Here is a 25,960-nt window from a genome sequence, read left to right on the forward strand (position 1 = left end):
GGAACAAGGAGGATCTGGAGACCATGGCCGCCAACTTGGGGGTAGAAGTCCGACCAGAGTTCAACTTTTTTTTTTTTTTTTTTTTTTATTAATTGAACAATACACAAATATACATATGAAATTGAGCGCTAAGCGCGCACACAAACAATAAAAACATCTGTGTGGCCCCAAGGGACAATTGTCCTTCCAGGAAGCCTATAAGAATTATGTCTTATCCGTTTACACAAGCAAAATAAGAGATAAAAAAAAAAAATTAAATTAAATAAAAAAGAAAAATAATAATTATAAAAGTAATACAATGAGTGATACATATACACACACATATATACATATATATATACACATATATATATCTTTTTCTCTTTTCCTTTGAATATTTCTATTTGTTTAGCCGCCAATTTGAACCAAAGTACATTACAATGTTATTAGGTTTTCTATTTGCATGAAGACATAAAGCAATGGGATAAAATTTATCACAACTTGCAACTTGATAAAATTTTTTGCAACTTAATGCAACTAGTGAGTACCATACAGGAAAGTGAACTGTACAACGAAGCGACGTGCAGAGAGATGCTGAAAACGATCATAGGCAATAGGAAAGAGAGAGAAGAGATGGAGGAGAGGCGTAGAGAGAAAGAGATGGAGGAGAGGCGTAGAGAGAAAGAGATGGAGGAGCGGCGTAGAGAAAAGGAGATGGAACATATGAACTCGAAAGACTGAGGATCGAGACAGGAGTCAGAAGAGAGGAGAATAATCAGGTTGGGCGTGGCAGAACCCCCAGCTGGGATTTCCAGAACATGATGCAAAAGTTCAGAATGGAAGAAGACACAAGTCTGTACCTGGTGCTGTTCGAGCGGCAAGCTCATCGTGCGGCCCTGGCACGGGAAGATTGGTTAGCTGAGCTCTTGGGACTTCTTCCCTACGAGATGAACCAGTTAATTGCCCGCAAACCGGAAGAGCAAGTACAGGACTATAACCAAGTTAAAGAATTATTATTGCGGAGATTCAAACTCACCCCAGAGAAGTTCCGACAGATGTTTTCTTTGCGCCACAAGAATCAAGAGGGCACTTGGAGAGACTTCTACCACGAACTGTGTACCTATTTTGATGGATGGACGGTGGCTTTGGGAGTCACGACGTTTGAGCAACTAAGAGATTTAATCATCACCGATCAAATAAAAAACGCATCCCAGCAGATTTTAAAAAACACTATCTGGACGAATGGAGTGATATGGTGTCTCCAAGTGAGCTATCGGAGAAACTAGATAGGTTCGATGATGTGAAGAAGACTATGGGGGCACCCTTCCCTAGTGACAGAACGAGAACCCCAAGACCTGTTCATCAAAATCCGAGATTGAAAGCCAGCGGAAACGAGAGGCTTCAGGGTGAGTCCTTCCCACCTAGAGCGACGATGGGTTCGAATACCAGAGAGAGAGCCGCAGTCACTTGTTATGCGTGTGGAGCAGAAGGCCATATAGCAAGCTTTTGTCCTGCAAGAGTCCAGCAGGAGCCTTTGAGTCGGGCCCAGGCGAACTCTGTCCAGACAGAAGAGGGGGACATGATTGAAGAAACCACAGTCCTAACAGCACATATCACGGTGCCGGCAGCTGGTGTCGGTGCGGACATTGACACACAGCAGACCGTGAGTTTGAAATGTGGTCAGAAGACAATAAGAGGCGTAGTCGATTCTGGGACCCAGATCTCAATCGTTAGATCGGATTTGGTTGAGATCGACGATAGTGAAGGCGAGGGGAGAATAAGGATCAAGTCCGCATTTGGCGAAAGTGAGATAGCCCTCTGAAAATATGTATGATGAAGATCAGCGACGGCAAACACGGGTACGTGGCGATTTCTTGCGCAGTGTCGAGTCGCTTGATAAATGAAATGTTAATATGTCCGACGGCGTACAACGCACTCTTGGGAAATGTACTAGTTCCAAGTCCGATGAATGAGCCAAGCCGTAGGGACGGTGTGTGTACTTCATCTGCCGATGGCAAACAGAAGGCCAACAACGGCAATAACAACGATTTTTGCATACCTAACGAAGAACTTGAAGAGAGGATCATATCCCAAGTCGAGAGCTACTTCACCGACTTCAACATCATGAAGAACAACTTTCTGCTGAAACAAATCCAGAGAAACAAGGAGGGCTACATCAGCCTGAGGTTGGTCTCATCTTTCAGGAAGGTCAAGACCCTGACCAAGGACTGGAGGGTCGTCCGGTACTGTCTCAGTCTCTCCGGTACTTATTTTTTTGTGATAATTTATTTTATATTGTCGCTGTATTTTAGATATATTTGTCTTCTATATATTTTATAGGCATCTTTTTTTCAGCCACTTCGTTGGGCATTTTGCCTCTTGTGGCCTTTTTGTTGTATTTAGTTTGCAACTTAAATTACACATAACACAAACACATTTGAAGGATTCCGCCATGCAAAGATCTGTGTTACATTGTTTTTTCCGGGAAAATTGAATTGAAATTTTTTGAGTGATTTCCAGTAGATTCACATGTAACACAGCTCCGGTAGCCTGCTATGCTTTCAAGTTGAACTTTTGAATATGAATAACTAAATAAGAACTAATTGGTGCTGCTTTTATACTAATGAATGTATAAATTTTTTGTGTCTTTTAGTGGTAGGTACGATATCAAGATATTCCCTACCTTCATTCAGCTCCACGGTAAAACATTCGATTATAAGATTCCACTATCAACGGTTCTTAGGCTATTCTTGTTGCCCCATAAGGACAGTAGGCAGATGTTCTTTGTGGTAAGTGTGCAGTTTCATTTGATGGCACCCAACTGGGTGCTTCTGCTAAAAGTATTGATTTTTTTAGCCCTTAAACTGCTCTCGTCATTGATAATGATGAGCTTAATAGCCTGCTCAATCAGTTAATGATTATTTTTCAATTCGGGCAAAATAAAATGAAATTTTTCAATTCAGTGTAAAATTCTCTTTCACTCATACAGTGTGGTATATCTCAGACTATTTTCATAGCTTAAGGCTGGGTTCACACTGAACTGATGCCACCATGATATGGACAAGAATTGGTTAAAAAACATGAAATTCAGGTTTTTAACCAATCCGTATCAATGTTGCAGTCATATCGCTTATCTTATTTGTCTGGTATGAACCCAGCCTAAGGGCAAATGGCACCATGGTTGCTCCTATAGATTCTTGCCTGTTCTAGTAAAGTGAGGTGTTTTTTTTGCACATGAAGCTGAAATGGGGGGAGGAAGTTTTCTGAAAATGAAACAACAAAAAAAGTGGTTTTTTTCAGAAAATTTGCTGGGTTTTTCACATTATCAGAATAGTTTCAATAGAAGCACTTGATTTAAAAATGTTTCTTTTAAGCTATGAAAAAACTGATATTGAATATTTTCCTTTTCAGTTGAGCTTGGATCCTCCAATAACACAAGGCCAAACTCGATATCATTTCTTAATTTTACTTTTTAATAAGGAAGAGGAAATAACTGTTGAGCTGCGGTTATCAGAGTAAGAAACTTTATTTCCCTTTTTATTTTATGTACAGTAATTTCCTGCATATATTCCGCAGGTGCAAATTTTGCTACTTTGAGTAAAAGTGGCGTCGTATAATTCGTTGTAGCATAAAATCTGCACATTCACTAATAATGAAATATTGAAAATCAATGCGTTTTTTGGTCAGGTATGTTTTAGAAAAATGTTGAATCTATATGACATCTGTTATTTCCAACAAAATGTTTTTGAAAATATTTTTTTATTCCAACCTTTTAAGAACAAAAAAGCTACATATGTGATATTCAGCTGTCATTAAATCCATATAATGGATTATACGATGCCATTTTCACTCAGAGTAGCAAAATTTGCACCTGTGGAATATATGCAGGAAATTACTGTACTATGAAATTCATATTTTATTATGTACAATCCACAGAAAGCTATGGTTTGTCAACTATGTTTGGTGCTTAATACCTTATTCTATTTGAACTACAAATAATTTTTTTCTTACCTCATGACTCATGAATATATTTGTTACAAAAACATTAAAAAAATGTGATTGACCAATTGTTAGGGAATGCCAGAATAACGAAATTCCCCTTAATAAGGTTTTCGTGGCAATCATTTGATGGAAATTGTTTGTTTGGGTTCGAAGACCGTTATCCGTTTGAGTTAGTTCTCAACGTTTATCCAGCACTAGTGGTTGGCATCATCAGGAGAATAGATCGTTTCTTTAAAAAAAAAGGTGAATTTTGGTGAAAATTGTTTTTTCGGGTTCGAGGACCGTCGTCTGTTTGAGTTAGTTCTCAACGTTTCCCAGCATTAGTGGTTCTCATCATCAATTCTCCTGGTGATGCCAACCACTAGTGTTGGGGAAACGAGAACTAACTCAAACGGACTACGGTCCTCGAACCCGAAAAAACAATTTTCACCAAAATTCTCCTTTTTTTAATGAAACGATCTGGTGATCCATATCGTTCTGCTTTTCCAGAGTATAATTTTTTATAACTTTTGAAGACATGGGAATAGAAAGGATAGTTGACCCATGATCTCGGGAGCCATGTAGCTAAGTTTTATGGGGATCGGTTGCAAAGGCGAAATCTACCGAATTTTTTTTTATTACACTGACTTTCTTCTGTCTCCCTTTTGAAATCAGATAAGGTCAATAGAACACTATGCTGTTTAAATATAGGAAATCCCGACTGTTGTGATCTGATCTGAACTGAACCGATCCGATTATGAATGACGTTGCTATGTTGCTTGACACTTGCGCCAATAATAATATAAATTAGAATCACATCGCTGTGAGCTTGCTCGCTCTTGTAATCCATTCAAATGTTAACATGTAACCATTCAGTAATTAAAAGTTGTGTGTTCACTTTTTCCTGCCTATGCATTCTCGGCCACACCCCAACGCAGACAAATTATAATTTGTCTGTGTTGAGGTGACAGTGTACAATTTCTTATGTATAATTATATAAAAAATATGTAATTCTATAATATAGGTCTCTCTAGATCAGATGTTCCTAACCTATATGTCGTTCAAATTTACAAACAGCCATGGACTCTTGAGCATGGGTCACAATCCAAACCTCATTCACAGGGGCTTCTTAAATGGGTTGTATGAATCCACTTGCAGCCAGGGATTGTTGAGCTGTGAGTCATGCACAAAGTTGATTTTCTAAGGCTTCCAAAATGGGTTGTACAAATTCATTTGCACAGCCATGGAGTCTTGAGACTTCACGACCGCAAAGGCTAACGAGGTTGGTCATACAAATTCACTTAGTCCTGTTATAAATGCACTTATTGTGTCACTGGTTTTGATTAATTTTGAAAAACAAACAGTCCCATAGGTTAGGAAGCTGATCTTTTTGTTGATTTTGGGTTGCAGCTGAAAAAAGTTAAGAATCCCTTAAGAAGAAGGTGAAGAATCTAGATGATTCCGCTTGATTTTATGAGCTCTTAAGGACTTGAACAATTAGTTTGTAAAATCGGGCGTTTGGAAATGAAAAATACCTTCAAAGAAATGGCATATTATTAGGGACCAAGAAACTAGTTGTAAAAAAGTGCCTGTTTATAAAATCAATTGTCAACTGTATAATTTGACTATAATAATTTCTTTAAGGAAATAAGCCTTTTCTGGATATTATTTCGATTTGAACGTGGAAAAAGAATTCATTTGTCTCTCTGATTTCATTGTTTTTTTTAAAGTCTGTTTTTTTTAAATAGTCTTTAGCAGCAAATGTTGTGTCATTATAAAAACAGTAATTAATCTAAACTCATAGAGATTTTTATGCTTAAATATCAGGAATTGCTGGTGGTGATGCAGATTTTCTTTTTTTGCTTAAGCCAAAACATCTAGCCTGTATCTATTCTGCTTCACTGTCACTGCTGCCTATGGGAAAAAGGTCAAACTTGTCTCTTAACATGAGCAGGGCTCCCATATGTCTTACTTTTTGGTAAAATGTTTACTTTTTGTCCTCCTTTCTGCATTTTGTCTTATTTTTCAAACTTTTTTACCAAATCTTGTCAATATAATTTGTGTAACATTTTTTAAATGAAGAGCAAATTATTGAAATATAGCCAAATAATACAAATGTAGTAGATTGAAATTAATGATTCTGCCAAAGTCAAAGTTGTATCGTTTTTTTGAGGGGGTGTATGTTGGCCATATGGTTTATTAATTTTCGTTTTGGTTAGTTTGAGGGTTCAAAAACTCATTTTGTCTCAATATTTTGAGTAGTCATTAAATTAGCTAGGCCCTCTAGGTTCTAAACATTTTAGGTTTTGTGATTTTGATTCTACCCAATAGCATTCAATTGTCTTCTATATTTTTCTGACTTTCTAAGGCATAAACAATGTTTACAAAGCTCATGAAAGAGCTAGGAATGAAAGTGTTTCATTTGTCAAAAATAATGAACAGTAAAATGTAAACAAATTGCTTTAAAGAAAGAATGGGCAGCACATTAAAAACAATACTGTTTATCTTGACGTATTTACAGTGAATTTTGTAATTTACACACTTTGCACTGTGCTTTTGGAAATCGTCTCGGAGTGTCATTCTTAAAAACTTACATATCTTCACAATTTACTGTGCATCGAGGAAGAGAGTCAGACTCTCTTCCCTCTTCCTCAATGTGTGAAAGAGAGTGGGAAAGACTCCTCTAAAAAAAAAGTAATATATTGTGAGGAGAGACAAGAAAAGAATTATCTGTAGTTGCTAATACACTGCTTTGGCCAAAAATGACTTGTTATCAAGCCATTTATGTCATTTTGCTTTGGCTCAAGTCAATCTTATAGGATACCGAAATAGTGCTATGAATTTATTTTTTTCAATTTTAAAATTTAAAAAAAAACTTCTTTGAGTGTTTTTTTCCTAAATAAGGCTATGATTATGTTTTCTTTGGGGGGGGGGGGTTACCCCTTGTCCTACTTTTTCTGGTTTTTTGTGTGGGAGCCCTGCATTAGTGTTTATATTTTGAATATTTTCTGTGTCAAATTTTGTTGATGTAATGACCATAATATATGACATACATTAAATAGTGATAGGGCATTACTTATGTTTCTTTCTCCACTTTCTCAGAGCTGATATGAAAGAGAAATATGAAGACAAATTGCAAAAAGAAATGTCTGGTCCTACATTTGAAGTTTTGAGTCGTATCATGAAAGCCTTAGTTCAGCGTAAAATAACTGTTCCTGGAAACTTCAAGGGGTAAAAAAATCTTGTTAACATGTTTTTCGTATGTTCGAAAAACATTCAATGTTAGTATGTAAATTGCATTTATTTATGTCAATTTTTTTTGTAGACATTCTGGTGCACATGCAATAACATGTTCTTATCGTGCTGGCAACGGACTGCTGTATCCATTAGAAAGAGGTCTAATATTCATTCACAAGCCACCAGTCCACATCAGATTTGATGAGATAGGTTTTGTGAACTTTGCCAGAAGTGGTGGAAGCACCAGATCTTTTGATTTTGAGGTGGAGACAAAGAGTGGAGTTGTGCATACTTTCAGTAGTATTGAGAAGTGAGGGAAATTTCATTATCATTCTAATTTGGTGTTTTTTTCTGATTAGTACACTTACCTTAGGGCAGTGGTGCAAACAGTGTGCATTAAGCAACTAAAATTATTTTTTAAATTCTTATTAAAAAACAAAAATTATTTTTTAAAATTCTTATAAAAAGAAACAATTAAAATTGTAATATAAACAACTAGGATTTTTTTTTTTGCTGTAATATTTCAATTATTAGAACATTAGAAACATGGAATAATTTTTTTAGCATTGGGGAGACAGGGCAACAACTTTCTAATTGGATTTTGGGGCACACTGGGAATGTACAAAAATTCAATTTTTTTCACTTTAACTCTTTAACGCCCTGATAGAAAACCTGGGAGGGTCGTGAAAATACCAAGTTTTTTGTGTTCGAAGTGGACTCGTCCAAATTTCGGCCACTTTCCCTCTCCCCACCCTTTCTCCATGGGTTTCTATTCATTCCACCCTTTGCATTGACGTTCACCCTTTCATTTCAAGGGATTTTCGGGAGATAATTTGTCTACTGAAAACACCCCTTTCCTCACAGTATTATCTCTTGGTAAAATGCATTGAGTACCCTTAGTCCATTCTCAAGGAACATTCTAGTACATCAGCTTTTAAAATCCCATTGATAGGGCGTTGCAGTTGTCTTTTCCGTTCTTGCCTCTGACAAGAGTTTTCATCTTCTTCCCCGTTGGTGACAAAAGCCCACCAAAACATACCCATACCCCCTAGCTGGGCAGACTTGAGGCGGTTATGGGCATTAACCTACTCGGCCGACTTGGGGCGATCTGGGCATTATAGAGTTAATAACTATGCAACCCCTTGCAACATGAATGACATATCTGAGTTTTCTGCATTATTTGGACACTTTTTTTAATTAGAAGTATGTCTCTAGGATCAACGGTTTGCCAATAAAATGTGATACTACCTGCTACCTATGCACGTGGTATATATTTGTGTTTTAGGCTCTGTCACTAAGCCTCCCTAGAAAAGGTTCTGGCAATGGGATAAGTTTAGTGATACAGTTCTGGCATTTATTTCATGCATATTTATTTGACTTTTTTGGTTCCAGATGAAAGAATTAATTCACTGTGATAATTTTTTCAGGGAGGAGTATGGAAAGCTCTATGACTTTGTCAGTACGAAACATTTAAGGATCAAGAATAGAAATGCTGGATTGGTTAGTATAAGATTGAATTTTAATTTTTATTGAATTCTGAGGATTTGAGTGCTTGCTCTAGTTAACACATCATTGATGGTAAATAGGGAAAAGGCCTTTTCATGTGCCAAACGTTAATTGTGGGAGACACAAGGTAAAAGGTATTTTTAATTTCACAATACTTAGTGGTTCAAGCACCAACCTATTAGTCCATGGAAGAAAATCTGTCTAGAATCAGCTGCAAAAAGCAAATCTATCTAGTTGGTCATCATGATCATGAAATGATTACATAGTGCTGGAGAAATGAACAAAATTGTAAATAAGTGGAAAGTGAGGGGAAATATTCTGTCCCAGAACTTCTCTCAGTGTCTGGGGCTGGCTTATTATCGTATATGTGTAATACCAATTTCTGCCAATGTATGAATCAATCATTACATCCTCAGGTCAGATTATTTATTTACAGCTATAACAAACAATGTATATATGAAGATATATTTAAATTCACACTTACAAATTAGTACATGTATTTTATGCTACTACTCCTTGAGCGAAAGAGTGGAGAAAACAATAGGTCAAGACTTACCCCTAAGCTTTTGGTCATCTACCGCTCCTCCTGCTGATCCATCTGCTGATCAGTCTTCCCAACAAAACGGGACCATCCCTTTTAATCAAAACCTAGTTCCTTCTTCCTTCAAACCACCTTTTCTCGTTCTATATCTTTTTGTTCCCTCTCATTGGTTCCGGTCTCCTAAACGTCACACCTCCCACCCTTTGGATCCCGGTCTAGAATCCCCTACTGGAATCTCGCTGCCGCTCTATGTCTACATACCAATGATGAAATCTGTCTGGCACTCTTTCTCAAAATACCACTATCCAAAGGGCAGGGTCAATTCTGAGAATCTGCACAAGGTGTTGGAAGTGACACCTGTGCATATAGGTGCCTCACCTATTTCTATATACAGATTTTCTCATTTCTGAATAAAAGGTCCAACCCAATTCCCGGACTCTGTTGTCGTAAACATAAATATATTCTAACAGGCCTCATTAAAATTGAGTGATTAGGGTGAATTAAATATTAATTAATAGTTCTACAAATTTTTGTAACAACTAGCGAGTAGCTTGTTACAATTCTCTTACTTTGTACTTTACTATAAAACAATGCAGGGTTGGGTTTTTGACATGACAAGCATCAAAAACTGGTTCAAAATGTCAAAAACACGTTTAAATTGTCAAAAACCATCAAAAACCTAAATGAATGCTTTTAGATAATGTTTTGAACACAATAGGTACATAACACATGATGAAGAACTTACCTTTTTGCACATTACAATGCTTTATTTTTAGACACTAATTTATTATAATAATTAAAACAAAATACCAATTATAATTTGCAATTTTATATTTTTTGACACAAAGAATCTGAACAGATAATATATAGTTGATAAGGTTTTCGCGGCCATCATTTGATAAAAATTGTTTTTTCGGGTTCGAAGACCGTCGTCCGTTTGAGTTTGTTCTCAACGTTTCCCCAACACTAGTGGTTGGCATCATCAGGAGAATTGATTGACTTTGATCCAGTTTATCAATTCTCCTGATGATGCCAACCACTAGTGTTGGGGAAACGTTGAGAACAAACTCAAACGGACGGCGGTCTTCGAACCCGAAAAAACAATTTTTATCAGATAATATATAATTTTATAGTTTATTTTATCTCAACTATTGATTATCTGTGTTGAATTTACTAAGCAGAATAGAGCTGTTTATTCACAATATGTGTAGCCTAGAAATTTAGGCACTAAAAATAGTCAAAATAGACAGGCAAAAGGGTACTAAAAATTCCTAAAATGGGCACTAAAAATGACATTTATAATTAATGGTAAATAAAAAAATAACACAGCTACTTTATTAAGGGTCTGAAAACTGGCTTAAATCCTAGCTGCTCTCACTCAATCTACGATTTCAATAATTGATAGCAATAACTGCATTATTAGTCAAGTTAATCTGATATGCTGAAGAAAAAGTGTTTGTGGTCCGTCAAGGTTAGGTCGGAGTTCTATTCAATCGAGTACTTGATATGTAATTAGCTTACATGAAAAAAATAGTGATAGCTGAATTTTCAAATGGAATTATTTGAAAGAAAAAATTTCATAATAACAAACACATTTTTTCTCAAATTTTTTAATATTGAGCTTTGTATTCAGTCAGTCTGTGTAGGTTTTAGAGAATCTCTCAAATTCTGGGCATGATTTTTGTGTATCTGAAATAACTTGCCATGATTGTTTGTAGTTTTCTATGTTGTAAGCCCCCTTCCCTGTTGTTGCTAATGATGTCAACCAATGGGGTTATTAGGATAGTCACTTGTCAGCTATTCAACTACAATTCTATGCAAGACATGAACAACACATGTGGAGTAACAAACTTCTAATTTATTCTCAGCTTTTCTTATACTGTGCAGGGGTTGCTTTCGTCTAGAACTCATATTTTCGATGTAAATTTGACGGTATTTTGATTCCTATTTGAAAGCTACGTGTAGCAGAGATGAAGTCTTTGTTATTTCTATGGATAACATTGATTTTCCTATCTCTCATACAATTATGCCTATTTGTGTCTAAATAGAGCTGGAAGAAGGAAGGGGCTTTCTGATGGGAATTAGTACTAAGGGTTAAAGATTTTAGAAAGATTAAAAAAAGTTCTCCATGCTAAAAATATCTACTGTATATACTCGTGTATAAGCAGAGTTTTTTGTGGAAAAATTTGTTTCCCAAGTGGGGGGGGGGGGGGGTCGGCTTATACTCGGGTCAGTTTTTGATGAGAAAATATCGACCCCTGCAATCAGTAGTCATTTTTGAAGCAGTGTTCGAGAAACCGGAATTATTGGTATGGGATATGTTTAAACCCCACAGAACCGATAATGTCAAAGCCGAGGCAAAGAAATTGAAAACATCATTGGTTGGAGGTGGCTAACGTTGATTGTACAGCCTTTAGATGTGAGCATCAACAAGCCTCTCAAAAACTATTTGAGGAATTTGATGATCAAATGGATGAGTTCCGATGATAAAGAAACTACAAAAAGTAGTGCCTTGAAGAAACCTGACATTGGCCTAGTCTGCCAATAGGTACATGAGGCGTCGTACTCTGTTCCCACCGAAATTATCATCCGATCCTTTAAAAAGTGTTGCATCATCAGCAATGCGATGGAACTGAAGATGATATCCTCTTTGGAAGTAACAATGATGATGACAGCCCAGAGGAAGATAAAACTGAAAGATGCAGCACATGATGATCGGATGGATTACGATGAGTTTGGAGAAGAAACGGATTAAAAAGTTTGATTCATTTTCTATTGTAAATTTCTGTAAGCTATTCATTTTGCATGAAAATATACGAATTTTTTTTCTCTTAAATGCACGGATTTTTTGGGGTCGGCTTATACATGAGTTTTCCATTTATTGCAGTTTTGGTGGTCCTGAAGGGGGGGGGGGATCGGCTTACACACGAGTATATACGGTAATTCTAAAGAATATGGCCTTTAATACTCACAAAGAGGCATAAAACAATGTCAAAATAGGTATTTACTGCAGAAAAATCTCAAGAAAGGCCTTTTCACCAAAAACGTTTTCAAATAGCCAAAAAAAAAAAAAAAAAAAGACATTTATGCCATTTTGCCTGAACTTCCGGGCTCTAGTGATAAGAGATTAAGGTAAAGTTTTTGATCTCAGAAACACAGTATTGAAACAGTGAAAAACTTAGTTTCTGGTAAGTTAAAGTGAATTATTCTTTGAATTATAATTACTGAGCACAAAATATGTACTTTGATATTTAAAATTTTCTGATCTCAAAATTTCATTCTATATTAAAAATTCTCATGAAGCATCTGTCAATACACTAATTAAACTCATTTATTCTCACCTAAAAATTTCTTAGCTTGGGTTAAATAAATTCAGAGTTTCAAGGAGTATTTTCAATCAAAGCATAGCTGGCAGGACTTCATACCCAAAACATTGTTTTGCATTGAAAACCACTGCATTATTTAAATGCTAATAAATGTAGCATATCATAGTCGTTCTTAGTTATTCTTACTTTTGCACTAAGAACAAGTTACTTCTCAAGGAACAAGGAGTTTCTCAAACATCATATACAAACCAGCACTGCCAAATTAAAGACATTTTAGCCCTACATTCTAGTATTTTGATTGTTAGATATGTTCTAATGTTATGCACAATAAGGATATGGTTTTAAGCATCAGTGACTATCAAGATAATTCAATAATAACAGAAATCAACATTACATATATGACATTTTTAAACAACTATCTGTTATGAAGAGAGTGCAGCAAATGGTTTATATCAATACCCATATAAGCAGTTGGAAGAAATTTTGAATAGTCAAGAATCATCTTGGATTGAAGAATAGCAAATAGTTCCATAGTTTTTCCTTCAATTTTTATGTTATGTTCTATTCAAATTGCATATTTTATAAGAAAAAAAAACATATATTGACAAAATAATTCTTTAGAGAGTAGAAAATTATTTTACCATCATATTGTGTATTTATTCTTTGCATAACATAGTCATTTTAAACATTACGTGCAATTAATGTAGATATTTCCAATGGGAATTTTTATATTGAAAAGCAATATTTGAGGTTTTTGACGTGGCAGTTTAAACCACCAGCAAAACTGCCATGCATCAAAAACCTGCCAACCCTTAAACAATGGTCCAACTAACTTCAGTTTGTCAAATAAAAAAAGTTCAAGGAAAAATCACAGGACTTTCTTTTCATTATGTGGTAGATACATTGATAAAGGATGCCACACACATATGCCATTTTTTTTTTTGCATTGCTATTTATTTTCAAGTAGTTGAAGTGTTTGAATAGAGTCATTTATTTATAATGAAGTCTTAAAAAACTGCTGAAATATTTGTTGTACCCAAACTTCATTATATTCATGCAGACTTAAGTACAGATATGAAATTTATATGGAAAAGCAAAAATGTTATGTGTGAAAATTCATCACATCCGTGTTTGATATTAGTGAGTGACTGTATATAGAAGAGTTTATCAACTTTGCCCAAGAATATTAAGAAGACACCAACGAAAATACAAAAATCCTAATGCATTTAGACACCAATGGGTGTCGTCTTCAGAGGGGGGCAAAAAAAAAAAAAATACTGTATATGGCATTGATGTGCAGGAGTGCCCCTGAATAGTGATTTATGTGACGATACTTTTTTATTTCAATGATTATTTATCATGAATTGTTTATGTTTATTGATGGTTATGAGCTTTAGAGTTATTTACATTCATTTGTGTGAATAAACTTTCCATTATGAAATGGTATCATATTTTAGAGCAGTAAAGAAAAACCTGTCTACAATGATGACGATATTGTTGATTCTGACGTGGAGGATGAACCAGATGCTTACTTACAACGTGTTAAAGATGAAGCTCGTGAGCGTGAAGAAGCTGGTGGCTCCTCTGATGAATCTTCTGATGAGTCTTTCAATCCGGGTGAGAGTGGTAGTGAAGTTGCAGAGGAGTAAGTTTGCCCGTTCAATCTATTTTGATATGTTCAGTTAGATGTGACTGAAAAATATTTGACAGTGTTTTACTATTCCTAAAAGATATCTATGTAAAAAAGTTGAATCGTTCTTTCTTCATTTCCACTAGATATGACAGCAATCCTCCTACAAGTCCAGACAGTGATGATGATGATGATTATGCGTCAGGTAGTGGATCTTCTATGGATGAAGACAGGAGGCCACCAAAGAAGAAAGAAAAGCCAAAGGAAAAGAAATCGAAGAGTGCGAAAACTGTGGTATGTTACAACATTATCCATGAATTCTACTATAAATTTATGAAAATAATCCATCGCTTATCACCAGCATATTATATCTTAATTGTCTACAGTTTAATGATAGAAAATTAAAAGATTATTAAAAGAAACAACACTGAATAATTGTTTATCTGGTGATCTTATTATCATTTAGTGATTATCTTAAGGGTTCAAAATAAAAAAAGTTTTTATTGTCATAAACTGAAATTAAAAATTTACATCTTGAAGTTTCCCCACCCCCGAACTCACAAAAAAAAAAAAAAAACTCCCATAAAAGTCACAAAATCCCAGAAATGTCACGGAAGGAGAAGATTATGGAAGTCACACTTTGTGAACAAATATTCACTTTTTGACTTCTCAAAATTAAAATAGTGTGACAGCTACTGTGTGGTTGTGTGGGCAACAAATCACCTTTTGCATATCCAACAAAGATCCTTATATAGACAAAGCACAGTGATGCAGAGAGCACATGGACAAATATTCTTGACAACAATTTTCCATGAATAAAAAACTATTTTATTAACACTGTTAAAGATTTCAACTCCACAAGAATTGTTAACATATCACGAAACATTTTCTTCCAGGCAATGAGTAATTTCAAAAGAAACTTAATTTAAAATTACGAATGAAATCTCTTTTCATTTTTTACTAATTTCTATTTTTTATTTTTCGTAGCTGCTCAAATATCTAAAGTAAATGTAGCTATCATGTCAATAAATGTTTATTATAGCATATATATTATTTGAATGTCAGTTACAAAATTTATTACTCTTTGTATCACAGAAAGAGCCTGGCATGAGGAAGAAACGGCAAAAGAAAGAGAGGGACGAGAATAAACCAAAACGTCCGTCATCTGCTTATTTCCTGTTCTTGGCAGAAATGAGGGAGAAAATCAAAAGAGACAATCCGGGAATATCCATAACCGAACTGTCCAAGAAAGCCGGCGAAATGTGGAAAGAGGTCACAGACAGATCTGTGAGTCACTTCAGTCATTATAATGTATTTTTTGAATTTGATAGTTCGACTTTGTGTTTGATGTATATTCAATAACATTAACCCTTAGAGTGGCAATGATGAGATATCACATGTCATTGAAACCTCTTATTTTGACAAAACAAATTCATTACCTCAAAAAACAATAACAAAATAATAAAAAATCACAATCGCGAGATCAGGAAAACATAGGTGTCAATGCTTCTGATTTTTCAGCCCTATTAAAATCTTATGGTCAAAAATCAAATTCTTCTGATTTTTTGTATCTTTAGAGGGAAGTTCCTAAAAAAATCCTCAAATAGTTTGCTTTGCAAAAATGAAAAATCCCTAAAGAAAATCTTTTGGTCCTTGCAATCCTAGGCTGACTATGTTTCCTCTATATAAATACGAGAAATTGTGATTTCAAGAAACTGTTGATTGTTGCTGAAAATGAATGAAGTTGCCAGTTATTGCTAAAATAGACAATGGCAAAAAATAAAGCATGTATTGCAAATCACTGTGGATTAAAATAAATTGTACAAAAAAAAACCCACCACACACATTTAGCATGACGAATATGTAAGATGAATATTCATATTTATAATTATCATTATATAATTTATAAGTTGCAAAATAATTTTGTCTCGATTTTAGAAAGAATAAAAATTCAGGTGGTTTTTGTTTAAATTATATAGGACATCTTGAAAAAATCGGGATGGCCATAATTAAAAAAAATGTAAGAATGTCTCAGGAAAAAGGGCTATTTAGCCACTATGTAATCACTAGAAAATCCCCATTTTCCCCTTTTTAATTTTATGACATTTAAGCCCCGTTCACATGGGAAATAGAAAAAACGGGTTTAAAACCCGCTTCAAGAATTTTCACCAATAACTGCTCTCCATTTCTTTTCTTACGAAGGAAAAAAGTCGTCGAGCGGGTACTAGCACTCCCAATGCTACCGCAATATTTGCACATGTGAACGGGGCTTTTTGGGCAGCAAAATCTTTTGTTACATGGCAAACTACAAATTTTTCAAGTCTGGGAATTGGCACCTATGGGACAGGTTCGATTCTTTGCTGAAGCATGTAGAATTTCCCTTCTAGAAATTCATTCCTGCATTGGATCCAGTCATCTGTATTTTGTATTTTAAAGAGTTATTGTAGAGTTAATTGCGGAGAACATCTGTTCTCTACTTAGCTTAATTAGCTTTGGATTAGCACTTGCTCAAACCTGATGTCGTGTATGTCCTCTTGGTTAGGGAAATTTGAGTTTTTGTCTGAAAGAATCAGAAAAATGATAAAACAGATTTTGTGGGGAACCCAGAGATGATGGTCATAATGCAGTCAAACCTTGTTAACAAGAACCCGCTTAACATGAAACTCCGGTTAACATAAAAAGAATTCTTGATCCAGTCATTCTCTGTGGTGATATAATGTTAAACAATCATTTATTAACATGATTGTTAACATGAGCCGTTTGGATGGGAAATCGCTTAGCGTGAAAGGATTTGTCAACCTGAATAAAAAAATATGCCTTGTTTAAAAATTTCAGGAAGGTAAGGGTGTGGTGAATGTCGTTACTACTCTAGACCAGGGATGTCCAACTTCTCTCTGTTCTAGGGCCAACATAATGGTTAGATGCAATGTCATGGGTCTCACCAGGGACAAAACTCCAATATAGGCTGCATCACGCACAGCGGAGGAGAACTCTGGCATATAAGTTGCACCCAATATGATTGCTTGTTATGGGATCGCAGGACAAAAACATTTTGATGGGATTTAACTAATTATAATTAGCTAAACTCTTCATTGAACACTAATTATAAATGATTATTAATGAATTATTGTTAAAGAAACTTTTACATCTTTCTTTCCTTTCAGCAAATTATGGAATGTTATTGCTCTAACCATAGTGGAGAATGTTATACTTCATAAAATGTTTAAAGTATATTGAACAAAAAATGATTTGATATTTCAAAATTTGTTATTTATTTATACAATATTGTTTGGCTGAGTCCTATACAAGAGGGTGCGGTGATGGGATTTGACATAGGCGATTGATGCTGCATACAAAATCAGAGATTGAAGTACTGTCTACAGAATTTGATGGGAGGTTGTTGCAATCAATAATTGTACCGGGTAAAAAAACATTTGAAGCAATCTGTGGATGCAAGAAAGAGTTTCAATTTTTGGGAGTGATTGAATCTCTTGGAAAAATGTGAAGATTTGATTAGAATGTGGGTAGTGTCAATGTTAAGATAAGCCATGGATAATTTTGAAAAGTACGGATAGGCGAGTGATATATCTACAGGAGGTAAGTGGGAGGATATTAAGTTGGTGTTTGAGCTGTGTGATGGAAACAGGAAGATCAGCAGTTTAAAATAAAGTGGGTAGATTTGTTTTGGATAGATTCTAACTTATTTATATTGCTTTGTGTATGGGGATCCCAAATTCCGCAGGCATAGGAAAGGATGGGAAGGATATAAGTTTGGAAGCAAAGATGTTGGAGATGGCGAGTGGAATATTTTAGGTTATGACGAAGGAAAAAAGTTTTTGAAGGTATTTTTGAAATATATAGTCTATGTGGAGGTTCCAACGAAGGTCAGCAGAAATTATCACACCCAGGTATTTGTAATGGGAAACCTCTGTGATTAAAGAATTATAAATTGAGTAAGGGAAAACGAGGGGAGATCTTTTATGAGCAAGTTTCACAAAAACTGTTTTGGAGATGTTTAGGGGGTAGTTGCAAGACGAGCAGCATTCGGATATATTGTTGAGGTTGTGCTGGAGAGAATCTTGGTCAGATCTATTGTAAATTCTTTGATAAATAACGCAATCATTGGCAAAAAGTCTGATGGAGCAATTGATTGATAATGGTAGGTCATTAATATAAATTAGAAATAATAGGGGGACATGACTGATCCCTGAGGCGTGCCAGACTTGACTTGAAGGTATGAGGAGTTTTGACCCTTAAAACAGACAAACTGACTGCTATCAACAAGGAAGGTCTCCACCTATTTCAATAATGGAACACATAAGCCAAGGTTTTGCAGTTTAAGAAGTTTACTATGGAGCACCCTGTCAAATGCTTTGGAAAAATCCAAAAATACGATATCAGTTTGAAGGTTGTCAATACTGTTAGATAAGTTATGAATGCAAAGGGCTAATATTGGGTTTAAACAGATAATGATCTAAAGCTGTGTTGATTGGAAAAAAGAAGTTAATTGAATCAAGGTGTGAATGTATTTCCTTGGCAACCATGTGCTCGAAAAGCTTACAGCAGATAGAGGTGATGGCAATTGGTCTAAAATTTAGGGGATTAGAGGGATGACTTGATTTGTGAATCAGTATTATTTTTTATTAATTTTCTAGTCGGAGGGCAAGCAGGAGGTATTCAATGCAACGTTGAAGGTAATTAAAAGGTAATTAGAACTATCATCTGTGCACAGAATTTGAAAATATGGTCTGGGATCTCACCCATCTGGGCCAGTGGAGTGTGGTTTTAATTTTTTCAGTAGATTCAAAAGGCCTTCTTTGAAGAAAAAATTGGACAGGAGTCCAAAAAGGTGAATTGAGGGGGGGGGGGGGGGGGAGGATTATGATCGAAGAAAAAACAGAAGCAGAAAGCCTGATTGAATTCATAGGCAATATCAAGGGAGAAGTAAGAAGTTCGACATTGGAGATTTTGAGGGAAGAAGGACCAGCAGATTTGGGGTGAAGGAAATTCGAAAATTTGATGGGGTTTGTAGATAGTTTGGCAAGGAGTTAGTTAAGTAGTTGGTTTTTTAATGTGAAATAAGATATTTAAGTTTACGTGTAGAGACCAAGATTTTGTTTCGGAGAAAAGGGTTGTTGTTGAGTTTCAGTTTGCAAACATTGCAGTGAATTCTTCTTTTCAGATGAATGATATTGCAGTTGATCCATGGGTTGAAGAGGCATTTAGATGATGTATTTTTCGAGAGAACAGTAGCTTTACATTTATCAATTACAGGTTTGAATTTACTCCAGATAGAATGAATGTCATTAGAGGCAGATGAAATCCGGGATTTGTTTACGAAGGATGTTTTTTTATTCTGAATCTTGTGCATTGCTTTTTTAGATTGCTTTTCCCCCCTGCTAAATAAGTACTTGACTGAATATTTTTACCGACAGATGACAGCACATTAGTTTTGAATTTTTGTGGAAAAAGTTAAAAGAAAAATTTTTGAGGGAAATTTTTCTCTTCGAGATAAACATCACTGACTTCGGATGATTGTGCAAGAAAATCTGCTACTGTCACTTCCATAACTCGCACAGTAGATTTTTGAAATCAATCATGTGACCTGTAAAGAGGTTTTGTGTTTGTGTATTAAAAATAAAATCAAATTATTTTTTCGACATTAACCATAATTTTATCAGTCAAAACTAATGTCAGAAATATAAGTTCTTTTCATCTTGTTGCGAGTCACACAAAATAACCTCTCGGGGCCAGCTGTTGGCCACCGCAGCTCTAGACAAGAGGGGCACGATCTATTTTCGGTAAAGGGCTTTATTGCCCCTGAGCATGCATAGGGGAGAGCGATGTGTGTGCATGTTCTTATCTCTGAATTGGCTCGTTGATGTCTTATTTTCCAAAGTTTTTGTAATGATTTAAGATCATAGATGGCGTTGTGGCTTTTGTCTGAGCGGGAGGAAAGAAGAGCGGTTTGTATGTTTTTTCTTCATGTCATGCGTAGTTGACGGTTAAACATCATGTTGTATGCATGTGCCATATAACACCTGTAATTTTTATTCGTGTGAATGTCATCATATTTAATGTTGTGTTTCCTATCATTAAATGTTGTGATTGTTAAAAATTTGCTGCCTCATACATCTTTGCCTTTTCGTGTCACGTGCTATGGATCATTAGATGCTTGTTCATTCACCATGAGTCACAAGTAGCAATCAGTTCCTCTTGAGGTTAAGCAAAAGGTCTGGAATGAAATTAATGATGGTAGTTTAAAAAAAAATCGTTCAATGCTGCTGGTATGTAAATTTTTTGTTTTCAAAATTGTGAAACAAAGAACATTTTAAAAGAGAATTTGGTGATCAGTTCAGTGTATATTGGTATAAATTTGCACTGTATTGAATTTCAGGCTAACACAAGTAGAATGTGAAAAATTCTTATTCTTTCATGTTTATTGGTTAACACGATAAATTTTGGCAGAACCTTGAGTCTCACGTTAACGAGGCTCGACTGTAGTAGCGTCATCAGGCTTTTTGCCAGGGATGACTGATGTATAAGTATTTACATAATGTCATTGTAATCTTGTAACATGCATGAAGTAGTCTTAAGAATACCTTATTGTTTTACTTTTATTTTTAAAACTATAGAAATGGGAAGAGCAAGCTGCCGGCTTGAAGAAAGAATATGAAAAGCAAATGGCTGAATACAAGGCTTCTGGTGGTGGTGCTGCTGCTGCTGGGGAGTGAGTAATTTTACCCTGTATATATACACTGGTGTAAGAAATTAAGAGAATTTGCAGACTTGGTCGATTATCTCTAGAACTACTGTACCAATTTTAATGAAATTTGATATGTACATACATTGATACAATACAAAACAAATAACCATTCAATAATTGTAATACACACGCATGATCGTGCGTAACACTCGTTGGAGTCGGAAGGTATGAAACAGCGGTTGCAGAATAAACAAAAAAATTGGTTAATAGATGGGTTAATAGGGGGTATGGTCCCCTATTACAGATATACAGGTCTCGCAGCGTGATTTCATACTTGAAATGAGGCAGTTTATCATTTCCTGTGGCAATTGGTCCCATTCGTTCAGCCACGCTGTATTCATTCCCTGGATGGTTCCCGGAGGGGAGTTGCGAGTTGCAATTGCCCTCCCCAGAGCGTCCCAGACATGCTCTATAGGGTTAAGGTCTGGAGATCTGGCTGGCCAATCCATCCGGCGAATATCCTCACTCTCTAGAAAATCATCGAGCAGGAGATCTCTATGTGGCCTCACGTTATCGTCCATTAAAATGAACTCGGGGCCAACTGCACCCCTGAAAAGGCGAACATAGGGCTCCAAGACCTCATCCCTATACCTAACACCAGTCACAGTGCCTCTTTCAAAGACATGGAGAGGTGTGCGGTCATCCAACATGATGCCTGCCCAGACCATTAAATCTCCTCCACCATAATGGTCGATTTCGCGGACATTGGAGGGTAGGTAGCGGGTCTCTGGTTCTCTCCATATGAACGTACGGCGAGAATCGGTGCTTAGGCTGAACCGGGACTCATCAGTGAAGAGAACGGTTGCCCATTGATTTATACTCCAATCTCTATGCTCTCTGCACCATGATAAACAGATTCTCCTGTCCATAGAAGTGAGCGGGACGCAAACAGCAGGTCTTCTTGCAAACAACCCTCTCTCATGAAGTCTTTTGGAAACAGTCACCCTTAATACACGTGTTCCTGTGGCTTCATACAAGTCACGAGAGAGCTGAGAAGCTGTGCACTCCTGTTACGCCTCGCTATAATCGACAAATGGCGATCTTCTCTGGCCATCGTGGCTCTTGGACAACCTTGCCCAGGCTTTCTGTCGATGGATCCGGTATCCTGGAACTGTTTCCATAAGTTACACATGACGCTGGGCGTTAAATTAAACTCTCTACAAATCTGGACTTGAGATTGGCCTGCTTCTAGCCTCCTCACAATTCGCCACCTCATTCCATCATCTAAACGTTGGTGGTTACTCATTTTTACTGTTACAATTTGAAATTAACCGATTGCTGCAAAATAACACCCAAGAAATTCGCCGAGGCGTGCTAGCGAACAAAATGCGTCTTAACTTACGCACACTTATAAAGCCTGTTTCTCTACTGGCTCCGCCTACACACACGTATATGCTTACGTATTTGACGTACAAGATTTGCATTTTTGTCTAGAAGCAGTGGTTTTACATTCAGTTCAGTTCTTTTCATGAAATTTGGTAAAATATGCAAATTCTCATAATTTATTTCACCAGTGTACAATAAAACACCTGTATAATGGTACTCAATGGATCGGAGAAACATACACTTTCAAAGGAATTATTATTATAGATAGTATATATTAACCCTTTGAAGGGTAAAAATTTTTCCAGAACTCATAGAAAACAACGTAAACTCATATCTCGTAATGGGGACACCGTGACGGGGGTTAATGCCATGAAAAGTGCATTGGTATAGGAGAGTATTATAAGTGATCCTTATATAGTGGAACTTTGGTTAACAAGCAATTTGCAAAATGTTAAATAAATTTTGACTCGGTTAATGAGTGATTCTCATTAGGAGCAAAACTTTTGAGCTTTGTTTATTAATTTTCACATTATCACAACTGAGGTGATGGCTTTTTGCTTTTGCCCATACATGTACTGTGGAATTGTGTGTAATTATTTTCCCTAAAGTCTCTGGTCAGCATGTCACACTCAAAAAATGAAATTTTGCTTGGAGAAAACTGAGCTGATTGCATTACTGAATGTGATTTTGAGGAGCTAGCTCATTGACGGGAGCCAATATTTGTCAAATGTTCTTGGAAAAGATGGAACTGGAGGCGTATCAAGATGAACATTCTAGAACTAGTGGTAGAACATGGCCAGGAGTTGACTGTAAATGAACTGATAGATCTGCATTGCTGACAAGAGCTTATGAATGATTTCTTGCCTGTAGAAGGGCCCTCATTTCAAATGAGATTAGAAAGGTGTATAAAATAAGGGAGTCTGCGTGAAAGTTTGTAGAAAAGAAACAATCAAATAAAGCTGTAGCAGAGCGGGCAATGAATCTGTCCAGTGACAACACAATTTCACATTTACGAGAAATCCTAAGGAGGAGGCAAAAGCAAGTGTCATTGGCTAAGTTCTTTTTCAGTCACACAAAAAGAATATATTTGCAAACAACAGTCCATAAATCATCCTATATAACTGATGGTCCTCTCTCGTTGTTTAGAGTAAGGTAATTTATAAACATCATATTGTATGTTTGTTTATGGCGTTATTACACTGAAGAACCAAAAAAACTGGTACACCTGCCTAATATCGCGTAGGGCCCCCACGAGCACGCAGAAGTGCCGCAACACGACATGGCATGGACTCGACTAATGTCTGAAGTAGTGCTGGAGGTAATTGACACCATGAATCCTGCAGGGCTGTACATAAATCTGTAGGAGTAAGAGGGGGTGGAGATCTCTTCCGAACAGCACTTTGCAAGGCATCCCAGATATGTTCAATAATGTTCATGTCTGGGGATTTAGGTGACCAGCGGAAGTGTCTAAAGTCAGAAGAGTGTTCCTGGAGCCACTTTGTAGTAATTCTGGACGTGTGGGGTGTCGCATTGTCCTGCTGAAATTGTTCAAGTCCGTCGGAATGCACAATGGACATGAATGGGTGCAGGTGATCAGACAGGATGCTTACGTACCTGTCACCTGTCAGAGTCGTATCTAGACGTATCAGGGGTCCCATATCACGCCAACTGCACACGCCCCATACCATCACAGAGCCTCCACCAGCTTGAACAGTCCCCCGTTGACATGTAGAGTCCATGGATTCATGAGGTTGTCTCCGTACACGTCCATCAGCTCGAAGCAATTGGAACCGAGACTCGTCAGACCAGGCAACGTGTTTCCAGTCAGTCCTCAACAGTCCAATGTAGGTGTTGTCGGGCCCAGGCGAGGCGTAAAGGTTTGTGTCGTGCAGTCATCAAGGGTCCACGAGTGGGCCTTCGGCTCCGAAAGCCCATATCGATGATGTTTCGTTGAATGGTTTGCACGCTGACACTTGTTGATGGCCCAGCATTGAAATATGGAGCAATTTGCGGAAGGGTTTGCACGTCTGTCACGTTTAATGATTCTCGTCGTTGGTCCTGTTCTTGCATGATCTTTTTCCGGCCGCAGCGATGTCGTAGATTTAATTTTTTACCGGATTCCCGATATTCACGGTACACTCGTGAAATGGTCGTATGTGAAAATCCAAATTTCATCGCTACCTCGGAGATGCTATGTCCCATCTCTCGTACGCCGACTATAACACCACGTTCAAACTCACTTAAATCTCGATAACCTGCCATTGTAGCAGCAGTAAACGATCTAACAACTATGCCAGACACTTGTTGTGTTATATAGGCGTTGCGACCGCAGAGCCGTACTCTGATTGGTTCCATATCTCTTTATTTGCATACGCATGCCTGTACCAGTTTTTTTGGCTCTTCAGTTTATATTAAATATATTTTATTGTGTAGCATTTATTATATTATGTTTTATTATTGATTGAATGTTGTTTTTATTAGTTATTTTTATGTGAATGAATAATAATATTATAAACAAATTATCAGTTTTTCCATTATTTCCTATGGGGAAGTTTGATTCGATGTATGATCGATTTGGACAATGAGCATGTGCAGAACGAATTGAGCTTGTTAATCAAAGTTCCGCTGAATAGGGTTTTCACTGTATTGTGAATAGCTAAGTATGATGTCAATTACCAGTGATTAGCGTTTCACGAATAATAATGTTATAAATTAAAAATTTTAAATTATATGAAGAGATAGAAATAAATATCATATGTATAGTAATATTGTCCTTAAAATAATTTTTTAAATCACTGTAGACAAAGTTGTTTCTTTTCGTAGCAAAAGTTATTATGTAGCACATACCGTAGAATGTATTATTATTTAGTAATGTAATCTTTCCATATCCAGCAAATGCATACTCTATACAAAATTGTGGCCGCTGTGCAGTCATGTAGGCATCGTGCTGGACTCTCATTGTCAGGATCCAGGTTCGGAGCCCGTTTACACTCAGTGGTGATCAGCTGAAGTTAGTTTTCTACAGTTTTTCAACTTCAAGGCATGAATTTGAGCCATTCTCCCATTTTAAAAAGTCTCTCCGCAGAGTAGGCACACCTTCAACATGATATTTCTATGACATAAAAGCATTTACCATATTTACTTCAAAATTTGGAACATAGATGACAGCACTAGCAAGAACATGAAAAAGCTCAACTCTCACAACATAAATATGTTAGGACCATGCATAGATACTCACACAACACTTTGTCATGTACCGATTTGTTAGAAATTCTGCAGACTAATGTATGTACGAGGTACATGTATGGTTAAGTCGTAGTAGTATACAAAATTGTATGACATCAGTTATAGCATAATCATGTGCATTTTGCCATCATGTAGCATTTTTGGTAGACCAACAAAAAATATTAGGTCATCATGAAAGCTCTGGCAGTTTACTTGAAATTTATTGAGAGAAAAAGAAAAGACTACATTGGTTGTTGCACTGACTTTTGTTTGTAGGGGCATAGTACACACTCGGTTCTGATGTAGGTGAGTGTAGTGTAACAGGAACTATGGAAAAAAAATTGAAAAAAAAAGTTTTGTCTTTCTATCATGACACCAAATTTTTATTTACCTTGTTTAAGGAAATTAAATCGCGCGTGCGCGAAAAAATAACAAAAGTTAAA

At 36.4% G+C, this 25,960-nt stretch overlaps 1 protein-coding gene across 1 annotated transcript in view; it reads left to right on the forward strand.

Annotated features, from left to right (window-relative positions):
* The window catches only part of Ssrp (structure specific recognition protein), a 58,420-nt gene that overhangs the window by 21,514 nt on the left and 10,946 nt on the right, over positions 1-25,960 (forward strand). Inside the window, exons 6-14 of the mRNA XM_089232264.1 lie at positions 2,633-2,768; positions 3,391-3,494; positions 7,063-7,191; positions 7,286-7,507; positions 8,625-8,697; positions 14,028-14,215; positions 14,347-14,494; positions 15,296-15,487; positions 20,836-20,930. Of these exons, the coding sequence (XP_089088390.1) occupies positions 2,633-2,768; positions 3,391-3,494; positions 7,063-7,191; positions 7,286-7,507; positions 8,625-8,697; positions 14,028-14,215; positions 14,347-14,494; positions 15,296-15,487; positions 20,836-20,930 (1,287 nt within the window). The remainder of the gene's footprint in view (positions 1-2,632; positions 2,769-3,390; positions 3,495-7,062; positions 7,192-7,285; positions 7,508-8,624; positions 8,698-14,027; positions 14,216-14,346; positions 14,495-15,295; positions 15,488-20,835; positions 20,931-25,960) is intronic.

Source organism: Pholcus phalangioides, unplaced genomic scaffold (assembly GCF_987345545.1).
Source record: "Pholcus phalangioides strain wild (caught in Gottingen) unplaced genomic scaffold, Ppha-v1.0 ptg000005l_1, whole genome shotgun sequence".
Classification (NCBI taxonomy): domain Eukaryota; kingdom Metazoa; phylum Arthropoda; class Arachnida; order Araneae; family Pholcidae; genus Pholcus; species Pholcus phalangioides.